The sequence below is a fragment of the Triticum dicoccoides genome, chromosome 3B, assembly GCF_002162155.2.
Source record: "Triticum dicoccoides isolate Atlit2015 ecotype Zavitan chromosome 3B, WEW_v2.0, whole genome shotgun sequence".
Taxonomy (NCBI): domain Eukaryota; kingdom Viridiplantae; phylum Streptophyta; class Magnoliopsida; order Poales; family Poaceae; genus Triticum; species Triticum dicoccoides.
The window spans coordinates 3041168-3068884 of NC_041385.1; the positions used below are offsets into that span (position 1 = coordinate 3041168).

Genomic DNA, 27717 nt, shown 5'->3' on the forward strand with positions numbered 1-27717 from the left:
TTAGGAAAACGCCTCCGTTGATGCAGCTTTGGTGGCATTTTAGGAAAACGCCTTTGATTGTCGCAGCTTTGGAGGCGTTTTAGGAAAATGCCTTTGATTGACGCAATTTTGGTGGCATTTTCGGAAAATGCCTTTGATTGACGCAACTTTGGTTGTCCACACGAAATATGTGTGGAAGCTGAAGATTGTCCCTAGAGTGCAATTTTTTTTATGGCTGGTCTATAATAACAAGATCTCGACCAGAGACAACCTTGTTAAAAGACAACATGTCCCTGACATGACTTGCATGTTCTGTTCTGAGCCAGAATCTTGCCAGCATTTATTTTTTGAATGTGTAGTGTCGATTGAGCTCTGGAGAGTTACGTTACTGGGGACATATCCGGAGTTGGCAAGGTCTCTGATATTGAGAACCTTGCGGCCTGGTGGGTTTCCAATAAGAAACATGCAGTTGTGAATGCTCTTCATGCCGCTGCAATGTGGTCTCTTTGGAAAATCAGGAATAACCTGTGCTTCAATCGTGCTATGTGGTCTGGAATGCAGGTAGTATGGAGATAGATGGCCATGGATCTAGCAGCATGGGAGGTTCTATTCTCGAACGATGCAAAGATCCAGGTTACTGCTATGGTAAAAAGCCTCGAGAAGCTAGCCAGAGATCCTCCTGTGCTGATGTGGCCAGACCCCGGCTGATCCTTTCAAGCTGCACATGGGGCCGAAACTGAAGATTGATGATGATGTTGTTACTCTCCTTCGTGCTGGTGGGAGGAGAGAGCACAAAAAACCCTGTGTACCTTTTAAATTCTCTATTATGTCTCAAAAATACTTGGTATTTCTTTTCGAGGTTATATTTGTGTAGTTAGGTTAGTTCAGCTCCAGGGTCCCATGTTAGGGAGAGTGGGTCATTTAGCTGAGTGTTTTGCTGAGGCAGCCTGGTGTGCTGTGCTCCGCGGGCTGTAATGGGATATGCTTGTCACCCTGGTTTCGTTGGTTTGCAATGGAACCGGGGCTGCGTGCCCTTTTGCTCTAAAAAAAATTTGACGCACGTTTGGAGGCGTTTTAGGAAAACGCCTTGGATTGATGCAGCTTTGGAGGCGTTTTAGGCAAATGCCGTCGATTTATGCAGTTGCTGAATGCTGGACATTGGGTCACAATTCAAGGTCAATTGTGGCGCCTATCTTCGTTGAAATTAGGGAGAGATCTACATTTTTTGCCTGCTTTTCGGTTCGGCATGTTATGAGGGATGCTAATATTCCACCAGATTTGTGTGCTAAATATGCTACTAATCTTAGTAGCTCGAAGTGTTCGATAGAGGAAAGCCCAGGTTTCCTTGTTAGTAACCTTGTCGCAGATTGTAATCGAATTTTTGTTAAGCAATAAAGGCTCCAATTTCTAGTAAAAAAACAGTCTCTTAGGACCACATGTTTATTGAGCAGCTGGGCTTCCAAGTACAAAGCCTGTGTGTAAGTAAAATCACATATCGAAATCTTTCCTGTTCGCACGCACAGTACTCCATCATAAGTACTAATCCAAACTGAATCATGCGCTATTCCCGCTAAGCTAAGAGGATTATTACCTAATAATACGATCTCCTTTTAAAGCGGCTAAATTCTTTCTCGGTGGGTAGTGTGGGACTAAATAAGTTGCTAGATTGTTTCCAAGCAATGAATGGCTGACGAAAAATAAAAAAAAACGAACAACATGACTCGAGCCAGGGACCTCAGATTTTTCTCCTACAAATCGATGTATCTGCTTATTTGTTACTCTCTCCGTTCCAAAATTCTTGTCTTAGATTTATCTAGATACGGATGTATCTAACACTAAAATGTGAATAGATACATTCATATGTAGATAAATTTAAGACAAGAATTTTGGGACGGAGGGAGTACAAACAGAAGCATTAGCTTTATAGAGTTGAATGTCGTGTACATATTCCACCCAACAGCTCAGCGTACCGTCCAGCACTCCAGGCTCCAGCCCCCTCTGCGAGCCGCAGCACCGAACTCCAACTTCTAGCCTATTTTTACAAAGCTATATGACCACATATGCAACCTCCAAATCATCTCTTTCCATCACCACGTGTGAGAAACCTAGAAGTTGAGCAAAGATAGTACCCTCTCACAACGCAAGAGCCTCGGCAATGAAAGAATCAAACACACTCGGATAGGGTTGGCTCCATGCCCCCATGAGGAAGAGGTGAGATCTAGCAACACCACTTCCTCCCCAATTCTCGGCATCCAAGTAAATAACCCCATCAGTGTTTATTTTCACCCAGCCTGGTTCCGGGGGTCGCCAGTTTTGACCTACTGGTAAACAACGACGATCCTGAGGCATAGCCAGAACTGACATATCTTCTCTCGCCCGTTTGATGGACTGTCGATCATGAGTCCACTAGTTACGAGCAGTCCATATCGCATTCATAACTGTAATGGTCTTGCACCTGTTAGCAGGAGAAAATAACCCGTCCAAGACAATGCTATGATGCAGCCGAAGTAGTTTGAGATCTGGTTGCTCTCGCCGCTGCCCAAAAACACCTTGCATGGTAACAATGCACTAGTCCGTGCATCAGATCTTCATCCAAAGATTTACATAGATACTCCCTCCGTCCGAAAATACTTGTCATCAAAATGAACAAAAAATGATGTATCCAGAACTAAAATACGTCTAGATACATCCCCTTTTATCCATTTTGATGACAAGTATTTCCGGACGGAGGGAGTAGGTCGTAGCGATTGTCCTGATATGGCGATGTCGCAGAGTAGCGTAGTCGGGAAGGATTCCCCGCACCACTCTCCACAAAAAAACCCGAACTTTTGGAAGGATTCTGAGCTTCCAGAACCAAAGTTGTTTTCTGTCGATGATTTCTCCGATACCGTCCCTTCCTCTAGAGCATGATGCTCGTTACGAGTCACAAGAGCACGATATGTTGTTTTAACAGAGTATTCGCCTCATCTTTCCAGAGACCAAATTAGTTGATATTCTCCGCCACCAGCTCGCAAAGGGATATTAAGAATGGCTGTAGCATCTGGAGCAATATTTTTTCGCCTAACAAGCTATATGTCCCACTGACCCGAGTTCTGATCAATAAGTTTTGATACAAATTCTAGCTGATCATTGCCGAGATGTCCCGCGAGATGTAAGCCGGACCAAGAGGGTCGGCTATGCTCAATGAGCAAGGAGCCCCCAAGTGGCCACAGGTCGGCATGTAAGCCAGACCAAGAGGGTCAGCTATGCTCAATGAGCAGGGAGCCCCCAAGTGGCCATAGGTCGGCATGTAAGCCAGACCAAGAGGGTCGGCTATGCTCAATGAGCAGGGAGCCCCCAAGTGGTCTTATGAACAAACAATAAAGGCTCAAATACTTGGAGATGAAACGGCAGAGGCCCTAAATTAACAGGGATGTCGGCTTTATTATAATGATCATAATATATATATTGAAGAAAATATGTACAACACAAGAGCCGGTGGCTTAAGTGTAATATGGCCGAAGATGAGCGATGTTCCACGGCCGACTGGTCTCTTCATCCGATGTCCGTGAATCCCTATGTTCTCGAACATCACTAAGGTAATATGACCCGTTGTTTAGGTTTTTGCTAACCACGAAAGGCCCTTCCCAAGGTGGAGATAACTTATGCATGTCTGTTTGATCTTCGATGAGCCGGAGTACCAAATCGCCTTCTTGAAAGGTTCGAGTTTTAACCTGGTGGCTATGATAACGACGCAGATCTTGCTGGTCTATCGCCGAACGAGCCGCCGCAAGGTCACACTCTTCATCCAACAAATCAACAGCATCCTGACATGCTTTTTCATTATCAGCATCAACATAAGCTGCCACGCGGGGCGAGTCATGATGGATATCGCTTGAAAGAACCGCCTCGGCCCCGTAAACCATGAAGAAAGGTGTGTAACCCGTCGATCTATTGGGGGTTGTGTTTGTACTCCACAGTACTGAGGGTAACTCCTCAACCCAGCAACCCGGCGTCCTTTGCAAAGGGACCATAAGCCGGGGTTAGATTCCTCTCAAGATTTCTTGATTGGCTCGTTCAGCTTGACCATTGGACTGGGGGTGAGCTACAGATGAAACGTCAAGACGAATATACTCTCGTTGACAGAACTCTTTCATAGCACGTTTGTACAGATTAGTGCCATTATCAGTTATGATCTTGTGAGGATAACCAAAACGAAAGATTACTTTTTTCATGAATTGAACCGCCGTGGCTGCATCACATTTGCTGACTGCGACTGCTTCAACCCACTTAGTGAATTTATCAACTTCCACCAAGAGGTGGGTCTTCTTATCCTTAGACCTTTTGAAAGGCCCAACCATGTTAAGCCCCCAACCGCAAACGGCCAAGTGATTAAAATCATCCTCAATTCTTGAGCCAGCACACGAGTCCGCCGAGATAACTTCTGACAACCATCACATTTGCTAACCAGATCTTCTGCATCAACATGAGCCATCAACCAATAAAACCCATGACGAAAAGCTTTGTCCAAGAGGGATTTAGAGCCGGTATGATGGCCATAGTCTCCTTCATGGATCTCCTTTAGAATTTCACGAACCTCTTCAGGGGAAACACAGTGTTGGAACACCCGTGTGACACTGCATCAGTGTAACTCGCCATTGATAATAGTCATGGACTTAGACCGTCGGGTTATTTGCCTGGCAAAAGATTAATCTCCAAGTAACTCTCCCCGGGTCATATAAGTCAAATAAGGAACTGTCCAATCAGGGGTGGCGTGAAGATCCGCCACCAATTGTGCATTCGGATCAGGGACTGCAATATCTTCTTCGGACGACAACTTAACTGAAGGATTTTGCAATATGTCAAGAAAAACATTGGGGGGCACCGGCTTATGCTGAGATCCTAGCCGGCTCAAAGCATCAGCTCCCTCGTTCTTCCTGCGATCAATATGCTCCACTTGGTAACCCTTGAAGTGACCAGCGATGGTATCAACCGCCTGGCGATAAGCCGCCATGAGCGGATGTTTAGAGTCTCAAGTGCCTGAAACTTGCTGAGCCACCAAATCTGAGTCGCCAAAGCACGTGGCACGTCTTAAATTCATCTCCTTAGCCACTCGCAGGGCATGGAGTAGGGCCTCATACTTAGCTGCATTATTAGTACAAGGAAACATTAATCTCAGAGCATAACAAAACTTGTCACCTCATGGGGAGGTCAAAATAACTCCATCCCCCAAGCCCTCAAGCTGCCTAGACCCATCAAAGTGAACTGTCCAGTAAGTATTGTCCGTCTTGTCCTCGGGCATTTGCAACTCTGTCCAGTCATTGATGAAATCCACAAGAGCTTGAGATTTGATGGCTGTCCTTGACGTGTACTTCAAACCATGGGGTCCAAGCTCAATAGCCCACTTGGCTACTCGACCTGTGGCTTCTTTGTTTTGAATAATATCGCCTAAGGGAGCAGAGCTGACCATAGTAATGGGATGACCGGGAAAATACTGCTTCAACTTGCGACTGTCCATGAACAACCCATATACTAGTTTCTGCCAATGCGGGTATCACTGTTTTGACTCAATTAAAACCTCACTGACATAATAAACCAGCCTTTGGACTGGGTACTCCTTGCCCGGCTCTTTCCTTTCCACCACAACTGATACACTGACGGCTCTGCTATTTGCTGCCACATATAAGAGCAAAGGTTCCTTCTCAATAGGAGCTGCAAGAACCGGCGGCTTAGCCAGCTGTTTCTTAAGTGCTTCAAACGCCTCATTAGCAGCATCACTCCAAACAAAATGATCTATTTTCTTCATCATCTGGTACATAGGAATAGCCTTCTCTCCTAGGCGGCTTATAAACCGGCTTAAAGCTGCTATATGACCCACCATACGTTGAACATCATTGACACACGTCGGCTTAGATAGTGAGGTGATAGCCTTGATTTTCTTTGGGTTAGCTTTGATGCCTCTCTCAGAAACCAAAAAACCCAACAGCTTGCCTGCAGGCACACCAAAAACGCACTTCGCCGGGTTAAGAATCATCTTGTAGACCCGAAGAGTATCAAGTGTCTCTTTCAGATCCTCCAATAGAGTCTCCTTCTTTCTGGATTTTACAACAATATCATCCACATAGGCATGAAGATTGCATCCAATCTGACTGTGAAAACAGTTCTGCACACAACGCTGATAAGTCGCCTGGGCACTCTTAATCCCAAAGGGCATAGTCACAGAGCAAAAAGCTCCAAAAGGTGTGATGAAAGATGTCTTCTCTTGGTCTTTGACTGCCGTCTTGATCTGACGGTATCCAGAATAAGCATCCAGAAAACACAAACGCTCACAACCCGCCATAGCATCCATGATCTGACGAATAAGGGGAAGAGTGAAGGGATCAGCTGGACAAGCCCTATTAAGGTTTTTCTAATCCACATACATGCGCCAAGTGCCATTTTTCTTAAGTACTAGCACCGGGTTAACCAACCACTCAGGGTGGAAAACTTCAATGACGAACCCAACTGCTAAGAGCCGGGCCACCTCTTCTCCAGTGGCCTTACATCTCTCCTCATTAAAATGATGGAGGATTTGCTTGACCAGTTTAAAGTTAGGATCGATATTGTGTAGGGTAACACAGCAGAAAACAAAAAATTTCCAACCTATGCACCAGCCCAGGACCACTATGGAGACTGCATACATGGTTTGATCTTTTTCGTTACCGACTCGTAGCGCAGCGGGAAGTAGAGTTGATGACGATCGGCGGTGCAGATCCCCACAACTAGGATTTACAACCTCCCAACCAAGAGGATGTATACCCTCATCCGCCCCACGGACAGCCGTCCGGGAGGCGGTCGAACAGTCCCTCGGACGGTGTTGCGAACAGCCCTTCAGGAGAACCTTCAAAACTTGGATGGTCACTCGGACAGCCCTTCGGGAGGCACTTTTGAACTAAGACCGAAATTACGATCTCTATACAGAGTTTCACACATACGGTGTCATCTATCCGGCAGGGCTTCGCCGTCCAGAACTAGTTCCTACCGGAACCAGGACAACCTTTCGGCTCTACGAAACTATTTTGCTGGGAGGGAGAGAAGAAGCCAGATCATTGCATGGCACTTGTATGAGAGCAAATGGATGAGTGTGGAGAGTGCCTCTCCACCTCTATTTATAGGAAAAACCCAAGGGGTAGGGGCACATGAAAAACCCCAACATGCCCACACTTCATGTCACACATGAAGGGCATAAAGGGCATAAAGGGATGTCAAGTGGAGCCCCATGGAGGAGCTGCACCCTCCAACGTCCCACCTTCATGGGGCCCCCCCAAAGGGGGTTCCTTGATCCCCAAGTCCTTCTAGAAGCCTTTTGGGAAAAGCTCCAAAAGGTGGCTTTCCATAAATATCACAAAAAGCACTTTCACTATTCACGATGACATTTTTCAGCGTCCGTTTGAACTGAAATATTTCCAGTACCCACAAAAATGATTTTCAACGCGTTCCGAAACAATTTCGGTTTAGTGATTTTCATCTGCGAAAAGCATATGAAGTGGTTCCGGCAGCTCCGGAGCATATCCGGTTATTATCCCAAAAATTTCTAGAAAGCTTCCAGAATGATTCTGGCACCCTCCAAGAATTATTAGGCATGTGCCGAAACCAATTTGACTTAATGGTATCCCTTGAAATAACTTTTCAGTTTCACCGAAACTCATCCGATGACCTCTCTCTACGGAACCTTTTCCGGTGTCCGAAACTTTTTTGGTGATTTTCTCTCAGACTCCCTGTCTAGTATTCAGCAGATAGATGACCCTTAAGCGTGTGACCCTATAGGTTCGGTGAAGTATAGACATGACCCGGAACCCCTTCCGATCAATGATCAACATCGAAGCCGTGGACACCCATATTGACCCCTATACCCACACGAATGAATATTCGAGTGAACCTGCAGTTGCCGTGTGCTATTCCTGTTGCTTTGCGATATGTTACAAATACCCGAGGTGAGACATTGAAGGAACTATGCCCTAGAGGCAATAATAAAGTTATTATTTATTTCCTCATATCATGATAAATGTTTATTATTCATGCTAGAATTGTATTAACCGGAAACATAATACATGTGTGAATATATAGATAAACATAGTGTCACTAGTATGCCTCTACTTAACTAGCTCGTTAATCAAGGATGGTTAAGTTTCCTAACCATAAACATGAGTTGTCATTTGATTAATGGGATCACATCATTAGAAGATGATGTGATTGACTTGACCCATTCTGTTAGCTTAGCACTTGATCGTATCGTTTAGTATGTTGCTATTGCTTTCTTCATGACTTATACATGTTCCTGTAACTATGAGATTACACAACTCCCGTTTACCGGAGGAACACTTTGGGTGCTACCAAATGTTACAACGTAACTGGGTGATTATAAAGGAGTACTACAGGTGTCTCCAAAGGTACATGTTGGGTTGGCGTATTTTGAGATTAGGTTTTGTCACTCCGATTGTCGGAGAGGTATCTCTGGGCCCTCTCGGTAATGCACATCACTATAAGCCTTGCAAGCAATGTAGCTAATGAGTTAGTTACGGAATGATGCATTACGTAACGAGTAAAGAGACTTGCCGGTAACGAGATTGAACTAGGTATTGGATACCGATGATCGAATCTCGGGCAAGTAACATACCGATGACAAAGGGAACAACGTATGTTGTTATGCGGTTTGACCGATAAAGATCTTCGTAGAATATGTAGGAGCCAATATGGGCATCCAGGTTCCGCTATTGGTTATTGACCGAGAATAGTTCTAGGTCATGTCTACATAGTTCTCGAACCCGTAGGGTCCGCACGCTTAAGGTTTCGATGACAGTTATATTATGAGTTTATGAGTTTTGATGTACCGAAGGAGTTCGGAGTCCCGGATGAGATCGGGGACATGACGAGGAGTCTCGAAATGGTCGAGACGTAAAGATCGATATATTGGACGACTATATTCGGAGTTCGGAAAGGTTCCGAGTGATTCGGGTATTTATCGGAGTACCGGAGAGTTACGGGAATTCGCCGGGGAGAAGTATTGGGCCTTATTGGGCCATACGGGAAAGAGAGAGGGGCTGCCTAGGGCAGGCCGCGCCCCCCCCCATGGCCTAGTCCGAATTGGACTAGGGGGAGGGGCCGCACCCCCTCCTTCCTTCCCTTCTCTCTTCCCCTTCCTTGTCTCCTACTTCTACTACTTGGAAGGACTCCTAGTTGGACTAGGAAAGGGGGAATCCTACTCCCGGTGGGAGTAGGAATCCCCTAGGGCGCGCCATAGAGAGGGCCGGCCCTCCCCTCCTCCACTCCTTTATATACGGGGGTAGGGGCACCCCATAGACACACAAGTTGATCTATGGATCGTTCCTTAGCTGTGTGCGGTGCCCCCCTCCACCATATTCCACCTCGGTCATATCGTCGCGGAGTTTAGGCGAAGCCCTGCGCCGGTAGAGCATCATCATCGTCACCACGCTGTCGTGTTGACGGAACTCATCCCCGACGCTTTGCTGGATCGGAGCCCGGGGATCGTCATCGAGCTGAACGTGTGCTGAACTCGGAGGTGCCGTACGTTCGGTACTTGGATCGGTCGGATCGTGAAGACGTACGACTACATCAACCGCGTTGTCATAACGCTTCCGCTTATTGTCTACGAGGGTACGTGGACGAACACTCTCCCCTCTCGTTGCTATGCCATCATCCTGATCTTCCGTGTGCGTAGGAATTTTTTTGAAATTACTACGTTCCCCAACAGTGGCATCCGAGCCTGGTTTTATGCGTAGATGTCATATGCACAAGTAGAACACAAGTGAGTTGTGGGCGATACAAGTCATACTGCTTACCAGCATGTCATACTTTGGTTCAGCGGTATTGTTGGATGAAACGGCCCGGACCGACATTACGTGTACGCTTACGCGAGACTGGTTTTATCGCCGTGCTTTGCACACAGGTGACTAGCGGGTGTCAGTTTCTCCAACTTTAGTTGAACCGAGTGTGGCTACGCCCGGTCCTTGCGAAGGTTAAAACAGCACCAACTTGACGAACTATCGTTGTGGTTTTTGATGCGTAGGTAAGAACGGTTCTTGCTCAGCCCGTAGCAGCCACGTAAAACTTACAACAACAAAGTAGATGACGTCTAACTTGTTTTTGCAGGGCATGTTGTGATGTGATATGGTCAAGACGTGATGAGATATAAGTTGTTGTATGAGATGATCATGTTTTGTTGAAGTTATCGGCAACTGGCAGAAGCCCTATGGTTGTCTCTTTGTTGCATAAGATGCAAGTGCCAAATAATTGCTTTACTTTATCGCTGTGCGATAGCAATATTTGCAAGAGCAATAGTTGGCAAGACGACCATGTGACGACACATTGATATAGATCAAGATAATGAAGATCATGGTGTCATGCCGGTGACGATAGAGATCATGACAGTACTTTGGAGATGGAGATCAAAGGCGCAAGATGATCATGGCCATATCATGTCACATATTTTGATTGTATATGATGTTTATCTGTTATACATCTTATTCTGTTTGGTTTGACAGTAATATTTTAAGATGATCTCTCACTAATTATCAAGAAGTGTTCTCCCTGAGTATGCACCGTTGTGAAAGTTCTTCGTGCTGAGACACCACGTGATGATCGGGTGTGATAGGCTCTACGTTCAAATACAACGGGTGCAAAACAGTTGCACACGCGGAATACTCAGGTTAAACTTGACGAGCCTAGCATATACAGATATGACCTCGGAACACGGAGACCGAAAGGTCGAACGTGAATCATATAGTAGATATGATCAACATAGTGATGTTCACCATTGAAACTACTCCATCTCACGTGATGATCGGACATGGTTTAGTGGATTTGGATCACGTGATCACTTAGATGACTAGAGGGATGTCTGTCTAAGTGGGAGTTTTTAAGTAAAATGATTAATTGAACTTAAATTTATCATGAACTTAGTCCTGGTAGTATTTTGCAAATTATGTTGTAGATCAATAGCTCGCGTTGTTGCTTTCATATGTTTATTTTGATATGTTCCTAGAGAAAATTGTGTTGAAAAATGTTAGTAGCAATGATGCGAATTGGATCCATGATCTGAGGTTTATCCTCATTGCTGCGCAGAAGAATTATGTCCTTGATGCACCGCTAGGTGACAAACCTATTGCAGGAGCAGATGCAGACGTTATGAACGTTTGGCTAGCTCAATATGATGACTACTTGATAGTTTAGTGCACCATGCTTAACGACTTAGAATCGGGACTTCAAAGACGTTTTGAACGTCATGGACCATATGAGATGTTCCAGGAGTTGAAGTTAATATTTCAAGCAAATACCCGAGTTGAGAGATATGAAGTCTCCAACAAGTTCTATAGCTAAAAGATGGAGGAGAATCGCTCAACTAGTGAGCATGTGCTCAGATTGTCTGGATACTACAATCGCTTGAATCAAGTGGGAGTTAATCTTCCAGATAAAATAGTGATTGACAGAATTCTCTAGTCACCATCACCAAGTTAGTAGAACTTCGTGATGAACTATAATATGCAAGGGATGACTAAAGTGATTCCCAAGCTCTTCGTGATGTTGAAATCGATGAAGGTAGAAATCAAGAAAGAACATCAAGTGTTGATGATTGACAAGACCACTAGTTTCAAGAAAAAGGGCAAAGGGAAAGAAAGGGCAGCTTCAAGTAGAATGGCAAACAAGTTGTCACTCCCGTGAAGAAGCCCAAAGCTGGACCTAAGCTTGAAACTGAGTGCTTCTACTGCAAAGGAAATGGTCACTGGAAGTGGAACTACTCCGAATATTTGGTGAATAAGAAGGATGGCAAAGTGAACAAAGGTATATTTGATATACAGGTTATTGATGTGTGTCTTACTTGTGTTTATAGTAGCCCCTGAGTATTTCATACTTGTTCGGTTGCTAAGATTAGTAACTTGAAACATGAGTTACAGAATAAACAGAGACTAGTTGAGGGTAAAGTGATGATGTGTGTTGGAAATGTTCCAAGATTGATATGATCATCATCGCACACTCCCTATGCTTTCGGGATTAGTATTAAACCTAAATAAATGTTATTTGGCGTTTGCGTTGAGCATGAATATGATTTGATCATGTTTATTGCGATACGGTTATTCATTTAAAATCAGAGAATAATTGTTGTTCTGTTTACATGAATAAAACCTTCAATGGTCATACACCCAATGAAAATAGTTTGTTGGATCTCGATCGTGATGATACACATATTCATAATATTGATGCCAAAAGATGCAAAGTTAATAATGATAGTGCAACTTATTTGTGGCACTGCCGTTTGGGTCATATCGGTGTAAAGCGCATGAAGAAACTCCATAAAGATGGATTTTTGGAATCACTTGGTTATGAATCATTTGATGCTTGCGAACCGTGCCTTTTGGGCAAGATGACTAAAACTCCGTTCTCCGGAACAATGGAACGAGCTACTAACTTGTTGGAAATAATACGTACCGATGTATGCGATCCAATGAGTGTTGATGCTTGTGGCAAGTATCGTTATTTTCTGACCTTCACAAGATGATTTGAGCAGATATGGGTATATCTACTTAATGAAATACAAGTCTGAAACATTTGAAAAGTTCAAAGAATTTTAGAGTGAAGTGGAGAATCATCGTAAGAAGAAAATAAAGTTTCTACGATCTGATCGTGGAGGAGAATATTTGAGTTACGAGTTTGGCCTTCATATAAAACAATGTGGAATAGTTTCACAGTTCACGACACCTGGAACACTACAACGTTATGGTGTGTCCGAACGTCGTGATCGTACTTTATTAGATATGGTGCGATCTATGATGTCTCTTATTGATTTACCATTATCGTTTTTGGGGTTATGCATTAGAGACAGCTGCATTCACGTTAAAAGGGCATCATCTAAATCCATTGAGACGACACTATATGAATTGTGGTTTAGCAAGAAACCCAAGTTGTCGTTTCTTAAAGTTTGGGGCTGCGATGCTTATGTGAAAAAGTTTCATCCTGACAAGCTCAAACCCAAATTGGAGAAGTGCGTCTTCATAGAATACCCAAAGGAAACTGTTGGGTACACCTTCTATCACAGATCCGAAGGCAAGATATTCGTTGCTAAAAATGGATCCTTTCTAGAGAAGAAGTTTCTCTCGAAAGAAGTGAGTGGGAGGAAAGTAGAGCTTGATGAGGTAACTTTACCTTATCCTGAATTGGAAAATAGTTCATCACTGAAATCAGTTCCTGTGATTCCTACACCAATTAGTGAGGAAGCTAATGATGATGATCATAAAACTTTTGATCAAGTTACTACAGAACCTCGTAGGTCTTCCAGAGTACGGTCCGCACCAGAGTGGTACGGTAATCCTATTCTGGAAATCATGTTACTAGACCATGATGAACCTACGAACTATGAGGAAGCGATGATGAGCCCAGATTCCGCAAAATGGTTTGAGGCCATGAAATCTGAGATGGGATCCATGTATGAGAACAAAGTGTGGACTTTGGTGGACTTGCCCGATGATCGGCAAGCCATAGAAAATAAATGGATCTTCAAGAGGAAGACGGGCGCTGATAGTAGTGTTACTATCTACAAAGCTAGACTTGTCGGAAAAGGTTTTTGACAAAGTTCAAGGTGTTGAATACAATGAGATTTTCTCACTCGTATCGATGCTTAAAAGTCTGTCCGAATCATGTTAGCAATTGCCACATTCTATGAAATTTGGCAAATGGATGTCAAAACTACATTCCTTAATGGATTTATTAAAGAAGAGTTGTATATGATACAACCAGAAGGTTTTGTCAATCCTAAAGGTGCTAACAAAATATGCAAGCTCCAGCGATCCATCTATGGACTGATGCAAGCATCTCAGAGTTGGAATATATGCTTTGATAAGTTGATCAAAGCATATAGTTTTATACAGACTTGCGGTGAAGCCTGTATTTACAATAAAGTGAGTGGGAGCACTACCGCCTTTCCAATAAATATATGTGAGTAACATATTGTTGATCAGAAATGATGTAGATTTTTTCCGGAAAGCATAAAGGAGTATTTGAAAGGAGTTCTTTAAAAGAAAGACCTCAGTAAAGCTACTTACATATTGAGCATCAAGATCTATTGAGATAGATCAAGACGCTTGATAAGATTTTCAATGAGTACATACCTTGTCAAGATTTTGAAATAGTTCAAAATGGAACAGTCAAAGAAAGAGTTCTTGCCTGTGTTGCAAAGGTGTGAAATTGAGTAAGACTTAAATCCCGACCACGGCAGAAAATAGAAAGAGAATGAAAGTCATTTTCCTATGCTTCAGTCATATGTTCTATAAAAGTATGCCATGCTATGTACCAGACCTATTGTATACTCTGTCCTGGTTTGGCAAGAGAGTACAATAGTGATCTAGGAGTAGATCACTGGACATTGGTCAAAATTATCCTTAGTGGAATAAGGATATGTTTCTCGATTATGGAGGTGACAAAAGATTCGTCGTAAAGGGTTACGTCAATACAAGTTTTGGCACTGATCCAGATGACTCTAAGTCTTAATCTGGATACATATTGAAAGTGGGAGCAATTAGCTAGAGTAGCTCCGTGCAGAGCATTGTAGACATAGAATATTTGCAAAATACATACGGCTCTGAATGTGACAGACCCGTTGACTAAACTTCTCTCACGAGCAAAACATGATCATACCTTTGTCCTCTTTGGGTGTTAATCACATAGCGATGTGAACTAGATTATTGACTCTAGTAAAACCTTTGGGTGTTGGTCACATGACGATGTGAACTATGGGTGTTAATTATATACAGATATGATTATTGGTGTTAAATCACATGGCGATGTGAACTAGATTATTGACTCTAGTGCAAGTGGGAGACTGAAGGAAATATGCCCTAGAGGCAATAATAAAGCTATTATTTATTTCCTCATATCATGATAAATGTTTATTATTCATGCTAGAATTGTATTAACCGGAAACATAATACATGTGTGAATATATAGACAAACATAGTGTCACTAGTATGCCTCTACTTAACTAGATCGTTAATCAAAGATGGTTAAGTTTCCTAACCATAGACATGAGTTGTCATTTGATTAATGGGATCACATCATTAGAAGAATGATGTGATTGACTTGACCCATTCCGTTAGCTTAGCACTTGATCGTTTAGTATGTTGCTATTGCTTTCTTCATGACTTATACATGTTCCTGTAACTATGAGATTATACAACTCCCATTTACCAGAGGAACACTTTGGGTTCTACCAAACGTCACAACGTAACTGGGTGATTATAAAGGAGTACTACAGGTGTCTCCAAAGGTACATGTTGGGTTGGCGTATTTCGAGATTAGGTGTTGTCACTCCGATTGTCGGAGAGGTATCTCTGGGCCCTCTCGGTAATGCACATCACTATAAGCCTTGCAAGCAATGTAGCTAATGAGTTAGTTACGGAATGATGCATTACGTAACGAGTAAAGAGACTTACCGGTAACGAGATTGAACTAGGTATTGGATACCGATGATCGAATCTCGGGCAAGTAACATACCGATGACAAAGGGAACAACGTATGTTGTTATGCGGTTTGACCGATAAAGATCTTCGTAGAATATGTAGGAGCCAATATGGGCATCTAGGTTACGCTATTGGTTATTGACCGAGAATAGTTCTAGGTCATGTCTACATAGTTCTCGAACCCGTAGGGTCCGCACGCTTAAGGTTTCGATGACAGTTATATTATGAGTTTATGAGTTTTGATGTACCGAAGGAGTTTGAAGTCCCGGATGAGATCGGGGACATGACGAGGAGTCTCGAAATGGTCGAGACGTAGAGATCGATATATTGGACGACTATATTCGGAGTTCGGAAAGGTTCCGAGTGATTCGGGTATTTATCGGAGTACCGGAGAGTTACGGGAATTCGCCGGGGAGAAGTATTGGGCCTTATTGGGCCATACGGGAAAGAGAGAGGGGCTGCCTAGGGCAGGCCGCGCGCCCCCCCATGGCCTAGTCCGAATTGGACTAGGGGGAGGGTCCGCACCCCCTCCTTCCTTCCCTTCTCTCTTCCCCTTCCTTGTCTCCTACTTCTACTACTTGGAAGGACTCCTAGTTGGACTAGGAAAGGGGGAATCCTACTCCCGGTGGGAGTAGGACTCCCCTAGGGCGCGCCATAGAGAGGGACGGCCCTCCCCTCCTCCACTCCTTTATATACGGGGGCAGGGGGCACCCCATAGACACACAAGTTGATCTGCGGATCGTTCCTTAGCCGTGTGCGGTGCCCCCCTCCACCATATTCCACCTCGGTCATATCGTCGCGGAGTTTAGGCGAAGCCCTGCGTCGGTAGAGCATCATCATCGTCACCACGCCATCGTGCTGACGGAACTCATCCCCGACGCTTTGCTGGATCGGAGCCCAGGGATCGTCATCGAGCTGAACGTGTGCTGAACTCGGAGGTGCCGTACGTTCCGTATTTGGATCGGTCGGATCGTGAAGACGTACGACTACATCAACCGCGTTGTCATAACGCTTCCGCTTACTGTCTACGAGGGTACGTGGACGAACACTCTCCCCTCTCGTTGCTATGCCATCACCATGATCTTGCGTGTGTGTAGGAATTTTTTTGAAATTACTACGTTCCCCAACAGACATGTTGGCCTTCCCGTGGATCAACAACTTGTCCACTATGCCAGTTACCGTCACCATCTAAGTATTTCCCTTAGTTAGAGAACTAAGGTATCCATCTAGTAGGAGACAACACACAAGCCACCAATACCTACACAAACAATTAAACAACTTGCATCCAATGCGATAAAGGGGTTGTCAATCCCTTCACGGTCACTTACAAAAGTGAGATCTGATAGAGATAGATGAACAAAAGATAAATATTTTTGGTTTTTTTTGTTTATAGATCTGAAATTAAAGATTGCAAAATTGTAGATCGGAAACTAATATGATGCAAAAATAGACCCGAGGGCCATATGTTTCACTAGAGGCTTCTTTCATGAAGGCAATTAATATGGTGGGTGAACAAATTACTGTCGAGCAATTGATAGAAAAGCGCAAAGTTATGAGGATATCCAAGGCAATGATTATGAAATATAGGCATCACGTCTGTGTCAACTAGACTGACTCCTGCCAGCATCTACTACTATTACTCCACACATCGACCGACTCCTGCCTGCATATAGAGTATTAAGTTCATGAATAACAGAGTAACGCTTTAAGTAAGATGACATGATGTAGAGGAATAAGCTCAAGCAATATGATGTAAACCCCATCATTTTATCCTTGATGTCAACAATACAATACGTGCCTTGCTGTCCCTACTCTCACTGGGAAAGGACACCGCAAGACTGAACCCAAAGCTAAGCACTTCAATCTAGTTGGCCAAACTAAACCGATAGTTCGAAGAGAATTATAAAGATATCAAATCCTCCTTATAAGAATTCAGAGAAGATTCAAATAATATTCATAGATAAACTGATCATAAATCCACAATTCATCGGATCTTGACAAACACATCGCAAAAGAAGATTACATCGGATAGATCTCCAAGAACATCAAGGAGAACATGGTATTGAGAATCAAAGAGAGAGAAGAAGCCATCTAGCTACTAGCTATGGACCCCAAAGGTCTGTGGTAAACTACTCACGCTTCATCAGAAGGGCAATACGGTTGATGTAGAAGCCCTCCATGATCGAATCCCCTTCCGGTAGGATGCCGGAAAAGGCCCCTAGATGGGATCTCACTGGAACAGAAGGTTGCGGCAGTGGAAAATTGTTTTCGTGGATGCCTCTGGTGGTTTGGGAATATTTGTGAATATATAGGACAAAGAATTAGGTCAGGGGGTCACCCAAGGACCAACAAGGTAGGGCGCGCCCTCCCCCCTTGTCGCCGCCTCGTGGCTCTTCTGACTTGCACTCCAAGTCACCTGGGTGTCTTTTGGTCCAAGAAAAATCATCGCGAAGGTTTTATTCCCTTTGTGATTCCTTTTCCGCGAGGCTCAAAAACAAGGAAAAACAGAAACTGGCACTAGGCTCTAGGTTAATAGGTTAGTCCCAAAAATAATATAAAATAGCATATTAATGCATATAAAACATCCAAAACATATAATATAATAGCATGGAACAATAAAAAATTATAGATACATTGGAGACGTATCAGTAGGAACCCCACCTTTCTTAATCAACAATTATCGGTTAGTATAGGTTGAGCCTAAGTTTTTTCTTCTTCACATGAGTTGTGGTATTCTTGGAATGTCATTTTATTTTGTTTTGCTTGCTGGTTTAATAAAATACTTAGATCTGAAAGTTTTTAAATGAAAGAGAGTCCTCAAATAGCTACCCATTTACTTAACTACTCGCTTGATCTTCACTTATATATTTTTGAAGTAGCTTGTCATTTACTCTTGTGCTTCACTTATATCCGATGAGTAAATTGTTGAATGAATTGAATATCATGAAGTTGAAATTATATGTTCATATCATGCCTAGTAGTAGCTTCACATTGGGTTTAGAAAGTGAAATCTTTTGAATCTTTACAATCACAATATTGGGCATACAAGCAATTCATGGATGATTACTATAAGGAAGAGAACTTTCACATACAAATATATTATCTTGGACATCTTCTATGATTGTGAATACCCGTTAATTATTTTCAAACTTGAGAAAATTAGTTGAATTTGGACAAGGAAGATAACATAATGAATTATGGTTGTGTATATTTGCATATAAGTTATGTTGTTATGGATCCTCCAACATGTGGTGTTTACTTAGGATATTTTGCTGGCCAAAAATTCGTACTAAGTAGGGATAATAGTTGTGCATCCAAAAACCCTTAAACCTAGTTTCTTGCCATGAATGTCCACCATACCTACTTATGGATTGAATAAGATCCTTCAAGTAAGTTGTCATCGGTCCATAAAGCAATAAAAAATGATCCTAAATATGTTTGATCTTTTATTGTAAGGGAAAACAAGTGTTGTACAAACTAGTGATGGCAAAGTAATAAAAGCGACGGACTGCATAATAAAGGTTGCTATCAAAAGGGGCAATATAACGTGACGTTCCTTTGCATTAAGAGACTGTGCATCAAAAAATGAAATGCGCATGACAACCTTTGCTTCCCTCTGCGAAGAGCCTATCTTTTACTTTTCAGGATTTACTTTTATGCGAGTCAATAGTAAGCATTCTCATTTCAACCTCAATTATTCTCTAGTTGGCAAGCATCATGTGGTGGGGAAAGATCTTGGCACATATGGCTGGTCAAATATATTTGATAATGATGTATTATTGTTGATAATTATCTCTATGATAAATGAGTTGGGAGGCAAAACACTAGGCCCCTATCTTTCTGTTTGTTCGATGGATGCCATTTGTTCTAAACAGATGCTTTGAGTACTAGGAACCATAGAAGATTATATGATGATTGAGTATGTGGAGCTCTTACTTAGACTTTGTTGAGAATAAGTTGAATTGCAATTGTTTGGTGACTAAGAACATAGGTTCTTAAGTTTCAAGAGAAGGCATTGTTTGAACCATAATATGTGAATTGATTTCTACTATATCATGATGAGTTTTATGAGAAAGAGTTGATGTTATGATGCTAGGAAAAGTGATTGAAATTATCATTGATCAAACTTATGCACTATGCTAACATTCACACTTCATAACTATTTCTCTTATCATTTAGCTACTCGAGGGCAAGCAGGAAATAAGCTTGGGGATGCTGATACATCTCCAACGTATCTATAATTTATGAAGTATTCATGCCATGTTTACAACAATTTTATATAGTTTTTGTAAGATTTTAATGAAACTAACCTGGATTGACGCTGTTTTTCAGCGAAACTACCACGGTGTTGTTTTTTGTGCAGAAATCAAAGTTCTCTAATTGCAGCAAAAAAACTTGATGATTTTTGGAACTAAAGAGGCACTAGAAGCTTTGTGGGAGGACCAGAAGGTGAAGGAGGTGGCCACTATCCACCAGGGAGCGCCAGGGGGGCTAGTTTGCCCTGGTGCCTAGTGGGCCCCTCGAAGCCCATTTTCATGTGATACCAACGCCAAAAAATCCTATAAATACAGAAACCTTCAGAAATAACCATAGATCAGAAGTTACACCACAACAAGCCTCTGTAGCCGCGAAAAACCAATCTAAACCCTGTTTCGACACTATGCCGAAGGGGAAATCATCACCGGAGGCCATCTTCATCATCCCGGCGGCCACCATGATGAGGAGGAAGTAGTCCATCCTCGGGGCTGAGGGTTTGTACTCGTAGCTATGTGTTTGATCTCTCTCTCTCTCTCTCTCTCTCTCTCTCTCTCGTGTTCTTAATTTGGCACAATCTTGATGTATCGCGAGCTTTGTTAATATAGTTGGATCAGATGGTGTTTTCCCCTCTCGATCTTGTTGCGATGAATTGACTTTTACCTTTGATATTTCATTATTATTGGATTGAATACTTCAATGGATTCGAGAGAACTTGATGTATATCTTGGCATTTAACTCGCGTATTCCTGAAGTGACATTGAGGTAATCTATGCATAGGGGTTGATGCACGTTTTCATCTTTGTTTCTCCAGTAAAATTCTTGGGGCACTCTTTGAAGTAATTTTTGTTTGATTGAGTATTATGAATCTGAAGTTGTTTGATGAATATGGTATAATCAACTCACGGATACTTGTGGTGACATTAGAGTATCTAGGTGACATTAAAGTTCATTGATGTGTATCATATGGTGTTATTTTAGTAAAAACTCTTGGGGTGTTTGTGACCCTTATAGGAATAACTCGATAGATCAATCAGAAAGGATAGCTTTGAGGTGGTTTCGTACCCTGGAAACAATTTTGTCTTATGTTATCCGCTAGATAAGAACTTTGGAGTGATTCTTCATCGCATGTTGAGGGATGGTTAATGAAGCAAAGAAGGTTGTCTGCCCTCTAGGGTTAGAGGTGCAGAAGATACATGCATGCCCTAATGATTGCATCCTCTACCGCGGTGAGTATGAGGATTTGAACGCTTGCCCGATATGTGGTGCATTGCGCTATAAGATCAGCTGCGATGACCCTGGTGATGTCGAGGGTGAGCGCCCCAGGAAGAAGATTGCTGCCAAGGTGATGTGGTATGCTCCTATAATACCACGGTTGAAACGTTTGTTCCAAAACAAAGAGCATGCCAAGGCGATGCGATGGCACAGAGAAGACTGTAGACGGAAAGTTGAGAGTACCTGCTGACGGTTCACAGTGGAGAAAAATCGAAAGAAAGTACGGGAAGGAGTTTGCAGATGACGCAAGGAACGTATGGTTTGGTCTAAGCGCAGATGGCATTAATCCTTTTGGGGAGCAGAGCAGCAACCATAGCACCTGGCCTGTGACTCTATGTTTGTATAACCTTCCTCCTTGGTTGTGCATGAAGCAGAAGTTCATTATGATGCCAGTGCTCATCCAAGGCCCTAAGCAACCCGGCAACGACATTGATGTGTACCTAAGGCCAATAGTTGAAGAACTCTTACAACTGTGGAATGGAACAGGTGTACGTGCGTGGGATGAGCACAAGCAGGAAGAATTTGACCTAAAGGCGTTGCTGTTCGTGACCATCAATGATTGGCCTGCTCTCAGTAACCTTTCAGGACAGACAAACAAGGGATACCATGGATGCACGCACTGTTTGGATGATACCGACATCATATATTTGAATAGTTGTAAGAAAAATGTGTACTTGGGACATTGTCGATCTCTTCCGAGCAGGCATCCCGTAAGAAAGAAAGGTAAGCATTTCAAAGGTGAGGCGGATCACCGAACGAAGCCTCGCCACCGTACTGGTGCTGATGTATATGATATGGTCAAGGATTTGAAGGTAGTCTTTGGAAAGGGTCCTGGCGGACAACCTGTTCCGAAGGACGCTGACGGACACGCACCCATGTGGAAGAAGAAATCTATATTTTGGCTCGATCGGGGGTGTTCCTGCCCAACAGAGAGAACGACGAGCTTACGCGTGCCCTGGGAAATCCTGAACACCCGGGAAGAACACGAGTCAAGGGCGCTATTCCGTGGTATGAGGGGTTTTCGGACTGGAACGCCGACTACAGAACCCGTGCGAGAAAAAAGATTGCGGAGGAGAAGAAGAGGAAGATGGAGGAGGAGTAGAGGAAGCTGGACTGTGAACGCATTCAAGGCCTAGAAGCAAGGCACGCGGACTTGGCAGTCAAATTCCAGCGATAGCAGGAGCAGATCGACTCACTTAGCCAGCAAAGGGGGTCTCAGCAGCTGCAACAGCTAGTGGATGATCCAGCATTGGATAGCACCGCCCCATCCATGCCGAGAAGCAGCGTGGGTTCCGCCCCGTGTGACGCAATGCTGGATAGATACCCCGTGTATGACATCATGGAGAACACTAACTGCGAGCTACACTACAAAATGAAGAACATATCCATGAAGGTGGCGTACGCCGTTGCTTTTACAAATCCCCCCGAGGCAACCTACCATTGCAACCCGATTCCAGCGGGCTATGCTCATGTCTTGGTTGATGAGGTGATGGACCCATATTCGGGGCTACAACTTGACATTCCTGGAGGTGACGACGAGCGCACATTGGGAGAGGCCGTACATCGTGTCATCCTATGGAGAAAGGATTGCATCGTCTTTTGAAGGCCACCGACACCGCGTCACCCGACTCCTCGTTGAAGTCCGCCACCGAGTCAGCAGACTCCCGCTCCTCCAAGTCCACCAACGTGTGAGGCCACTCCTCCTCCTCCAAGTCCGGCAAAGTGCCAGGCCACTCCTCCTCCAAGTCCGACACAGCGTCAGACGTCCACTCCTCCTCCAAGTCCGGCACAAATTCAGGCCACTCCTCCTCCAAGTCCAGCACAGCTTCAGGCCACTCCTCCTCATCCAACTCAGCCACGTCAGCCGTCTCCGCCGCCTCAGTAATCGCAGAAGAGACATGCCGCAGCTAAGGTGCGCAGCGGTACGAGTCGAGGTAGTACAGGAAGTACAGGCAGAGGCAAGCGATATAAATATGGTCCAAGCCTCGTGCCTCTTCCGTAGAGGCCTTATGACAAGTCCGAGGAGGAAATCGCAGCCATATCGAAGGCCGAGGTGGAAGCCCATTTTGCACCGAAACCGCCACCACCGCCAAGGGAGAAAGTGCCTGAGGAAAAGATTGACCACTTCATTCGTATGGCTCAACCACCAGCTCCCAAGCCTGTTGACACAGACTATGAACGCCACATCAGGAAGTTAAATCGAGCACGTCTACAGAAGGAGGCGAGCTCGAGCTCGAGCAAACAACAAGCAGCTGTCAAAAACTGCGGGAAAACCGTTCCCCAGCTGGGAGAACAGGCGGCGCAATCGATCCCCCCGCTTGTTGTGCCAACAACACATAAGGGTACGAGCGCCCAATATTATTGTGGGCAAACCATTTACATACCCGAGGTGGGCAATGTGGTAATAACCGAGGAGCATATAACGCAGGCTGAAATGCTCAAGATCACTGTTGGACAACTCCTCGAGATCGAGCCCATGCCTGTGCTTAGAGAGGAGGAAATATAATGGAAATATGTCCGGGGCCAACCTTTGGTCAAGCCAGACGAGGTCAAGAAGCTCCCAACGAGAATGTATGAATTGCATCAATGGTACATGGACATTACCAAGATTTCCAATCGAGAGTCCCTCATGGTGGATGTCAAGAAGGATCATTACTACCATGAGAAAGCTGTGTCCGTTGAGTATTCTGAACTGTTTCAGTTATACAATCAAGACGCACTTGACAAATCTATCGTCAGTTGCTATTGTCTGTAAGTGATTTCTTTCTGTAATTTAAGTCTCAAGCTAGCTGTAGTGATCCTTTTGATCAATCATTACCTGTAATTATCCTCACTATATTCTTTTCTGTGGTATTATGCAGGATGAAGATGTATGAAATGAAAAAAGGTGCACCTATGGCATTGGGTTCATTGACCCAAACACCGTTAATGAATACACATGGAAAATAGATGCATATTATCAAAAAAGTGTAGAGGACAGCATGCTAGAGTTCTTGAAGAGCCTCAATAGCAATGAAGATATACTACTTCCTTACAACTTCCAGTGAGTCATACTGTCTTGTACTACAAATTCTCTGTTTTTGCCTACTAGCTAGCTACATGTTTTTGCTTACATATATATGCCCGCTTAATTAAGACATGCAAACATGTGTGCATGCAGATTTCACTGAATCTTGTGTATCATTAAAGTTGATGACGGAACAGTTGAAATACTGGACTCACTACTCAAATTAAAAGCTGACTATAACATCTTGTTTGGGATAGTCAACAGGTAATTTCAATCATTATTAACTATATATCTTGGCCTATTTAGTTCATCATTTTCTGATATGAACTATTTAATAACCCCTTTATTCATTTTCTTTGTCGGCGGGTAGGGCTTGGGCAAAGTTCATCAGCGTCACTCCAGGCCAATGGAAAAAAAACTGAAATGGTTTCGACCCAAGGTAAGTAATTAAGTAGTACTAGCTAGCTAGCTAGCTGCCATCTCTTTAATTATCATGCTTGATTAATTATTATCTGATCAAATTCCATTCTCGTAAAGGCCCTTCAGCAGGCGCAGCGGACTGATCTGTGTGCATACTGCGTTCGCGAGAACATTCGCATGATGGCATCCGAAAGGAGCAGATCTCAAAGACAGGAATGGGTACGTTTGTCAGAACACTATTCACAATTTTTACACCATTATCGATATCTAGTCACACAACTAATACACATGCATATTGATTTCTTTCTTAACAGTTCACAGAGATGCGGGACAAGCTCCTACAAACGGAGCGCATACAAACACTTCAAGAGGAAATAGCGGGATTTTTGCTCGACCAGGTCATAGATCCGAAGGGAGAATACCATTACCCGCTACCGCCCCCATAAACCACTTCCAATTGTCATCGTGCTCCAAAGGCACCAATTAGGCTAATGCCACTGGCTCCGAAGGCAACATGTAGGAGAAATTGTATATAGCTAGCTAATTGTATATATATATATACATGTGTGTATGTGTGAATTAATATGGTGGTTATGAGTACATTTGATGATATATATATATATATATATATATATATATATATATATATATATATATATATATATATATATATATAACGTGTACAATGTGTAGTATCGTAAAATTACAACTGTTATAGTGATTGGCGATTTTACAAGCCGTCCATCCGTCCAAATCTGACGGTAGAAAAATAGAAGTTACAAGGAGTTACAAAATTGAAATTACGAGAAATTACATATAACGGCGGGACCATTACAAATTTTGGTGGGGCCAGTTAGTTATTTCGAGGGTAGATCCGTCATTTTGAAAATTCCCCATGGCAATGTCATCTCCCGATCCACTCGTCTCATCTCACCGAACCTCGCCCCGCGGCAGCCCTGGAATACTACCGTCCAGAAACTCCCCGGCTACCTCCCGCAGCACCGGCGCGAGGACCTGGGCGACGGGGCGGGGCGAGGTCCTGGAGGCAACCCCGTAGTGGTCGCGAGAGGGAGCCGCGGGCGCGAGGACATGGGTCAGGAGCTGGCCGAAGACGCCGGTGCGAGGACTCCCCAACGGCCCTGCCGACGCCGGCGCGAGTTCCTGGAGTCGAACCCCCGGCTGGGCTTGGCGTAGTGGTTGACCAACGGAGCAAGGTACCTCGCCCCTGCTCTCATCTCTTCCCTCCCTCCCTGCCTGCACGTTCACCAACTGCTCCTTTCACCACCTTGAAATAAAGATTCAGTTAGTAGTTGAGTAGTGACCACACCTAATGTAGCTATTGCAGAACATGGTTCGTATTGTTCCCCTGATACTCTGAATCTTGTGTGTGGTGTTATTTGTAAAACCAAGTAATAGTAGAACATGATTCGTATTTGATCAAGCCGACAGTTGGCAATACCCCTCTGCTGCCATGAGTTTCACAGTTGTCAAGGCCTATAAAATTCTCATTAGGGATACTACGACCATTCCTGCCATTGCCTGGCTTTGGAAAGCCTGCACTCAACTGAAACATAAAATCTTTTTCTGGTTGTTGATTAACAACATGCTGAACACCACAGAGCTCCTTCGAAGGAAGAATTTCTTCATTCAGGACACAGATGTGTCATGTGTGATCAGTATGTCCTAGGAACCAGAGATCGTCTATTTCTTCACTGCAACTTTGCACAAATTTACTGGAAATATGTTTGCCCCAATTCGCCTCCTCTGTCAGAAGGGATTCTGAATCAGCTTAGTAACTTGAACACCATGCTTCATATTTCATTTGCCATGAACAGAATCATTTTGATTACTTGGGCCATATGGAACACTTGCAGTGAGTTCATTTTCAGAGATATCGCTCCCAGTCTATATGCTTGCAGAAGCAGATTCAATGATGAGCTTCAATGGTTGGTCCAGAGCCAAAATAAAATCATATGCTACACTCTCAGATTGGGCTGAATCTTTCAGATAGCAAGCACTAGCAGGCCACAGTTGATTTTTGTACTTTCTTATTGTATTTGTACTTTGTAGGCCTAGCCTTTTCTTTTATTGTACATAACTATATACTTCTAAAAAATCTACAAAAATGTTCTGGGGAAGAAATTCCTACAGGTTCGGGTCAAAAAACTAGTGAAAGTGAACTCTTTTTTTATGTCATAACCCCATACGTTATTTCCAATAATCTTTCATAGCCACAACCTCCCAAAAAAAATTTGTATCATAGCCACATGTCGAGTTCCACCGAAGTATTAAATGTCTTTCACTTATAGTGCCAGATACCAATTTTGATGAATGCCTTTTTGTAAATATCATACTTTTGTAGACATCTTTCCTCAAGGATAACTGATGTATCCTAATCAATGTACTCCATTCGCTTGAATTTACAAGGCTTATTTGATTTGTCTTTACATTAAAATAGGTTGGCAAAAAAGGAGCATTTCAAAGCTTGGCATTATTTCAGCATAGTCACAACGTAGGGGGAGCAACGTCGTCAGCAACTTTGAAGGCCACGTTGTTGCAATCTTCCAAATGTGCTAGCAGCAAAAAAAGGTGAGTGCATATTGTTAATCTCCTTGAAACAAAACTCTCCTTTTTTTCAAATTGCTTTACTGACCATGCTCTGTTTTTCAAGGATGAGTAAATTACAGGCAAGCAGGAACCAGCAGCTGCTTCTTCCATCAATTCTTCAATCTTTGCTCCATATTTTTGCTCATAACTATCCATCAGTTCCAAGTTTGCATAGAGGTTGAACTTCTTGTTTCAAATACTTGGAGACGCTTTTGATCCAGTGGCAACTTGCGGGCGTAAATAATGTATTCCCTCCGTTCCAAAATAGATGACTCAACTTTGTACTAACTTTAGTAAAGTTGGCTCATCTATTTTGGAACGGAGGGAGTACGTTATAATGTCACTGAAGGGAGTTTCATAGTTCATATTGTATGTCATGGACGCTGTTAGATTATGGTCAATCCATTTCATGCAGTTTACTTTCATTTCTTGCGAACATATGTCATGTACAATAAATTTCAGAGTGCAGACAGAAATCTAGGAACCAATGATGTTTATCAAGTGAAAGAAATTGCATTATGACATGCTTACAGGGATCAAATCTCTGCGCTGATGCTCGAATCGAAGCGGTGTTTGTTCAGACTAATACTATCAACATACATGAGAACCAGTGTTCAAGAATTCGTTCAATTAATCAGTTAACAAGCCAATTAATCGCTATTCTTTGGGTGACTGAATTGAATAACACCT

The 27717-nt window shown here is 43.3% G+C and overlaps 1 protein-coding gene across 1 annotated transcript; it reads left to right on the top strand.

The window, feature by feature from the left end:
* Window positions 1-555: 555 nt before the first annotated feature.
* On the top strand, window positions 556-27452 carry LOC119282836. Its single transcript, XM_037562899.1, has 4 exons — window positions 556-624; window positions 25293-25634; window positions 26879-27009; window positions 27092-27452. Exons 1-4 carry the CDS (start codon window positions 556-558, stop codon window positions 27207-27209), a joined length of 660 nt encoding a protein of 219 aa, XP_037418796.1. The 3' UTR covers window positions 27210-27452.
* The last annotated feature ends 265 nt before the right edge of the window (window positions 27453-27717 follow it).

Excerpts from the sequence above, each read along its gene's own strand:
- LOC119282836 (XM_037562899.1), top strand. The coding sequence starts at position 556 with ATGGCCATGGATCTAGCAGCATGGGAGGTTCTATTCTCGAACGATGCA. Across the intron at positions 25,635-26,878 it reads TGGTTGACCAACGGAGCAAG|GTTGGCAAAAAAGGAGCATT; the intron begins GTACCTCGCCCC and ends ACATTAAAATAG. Across the intron at positions 27,010-27,091 it reads TGTGCTAGCAGCAAAAAAAG|GATGAGTAAATTACAGGCAA; the intron begins GTGAGTGCATAT and ends CTGTTTTTCAAG.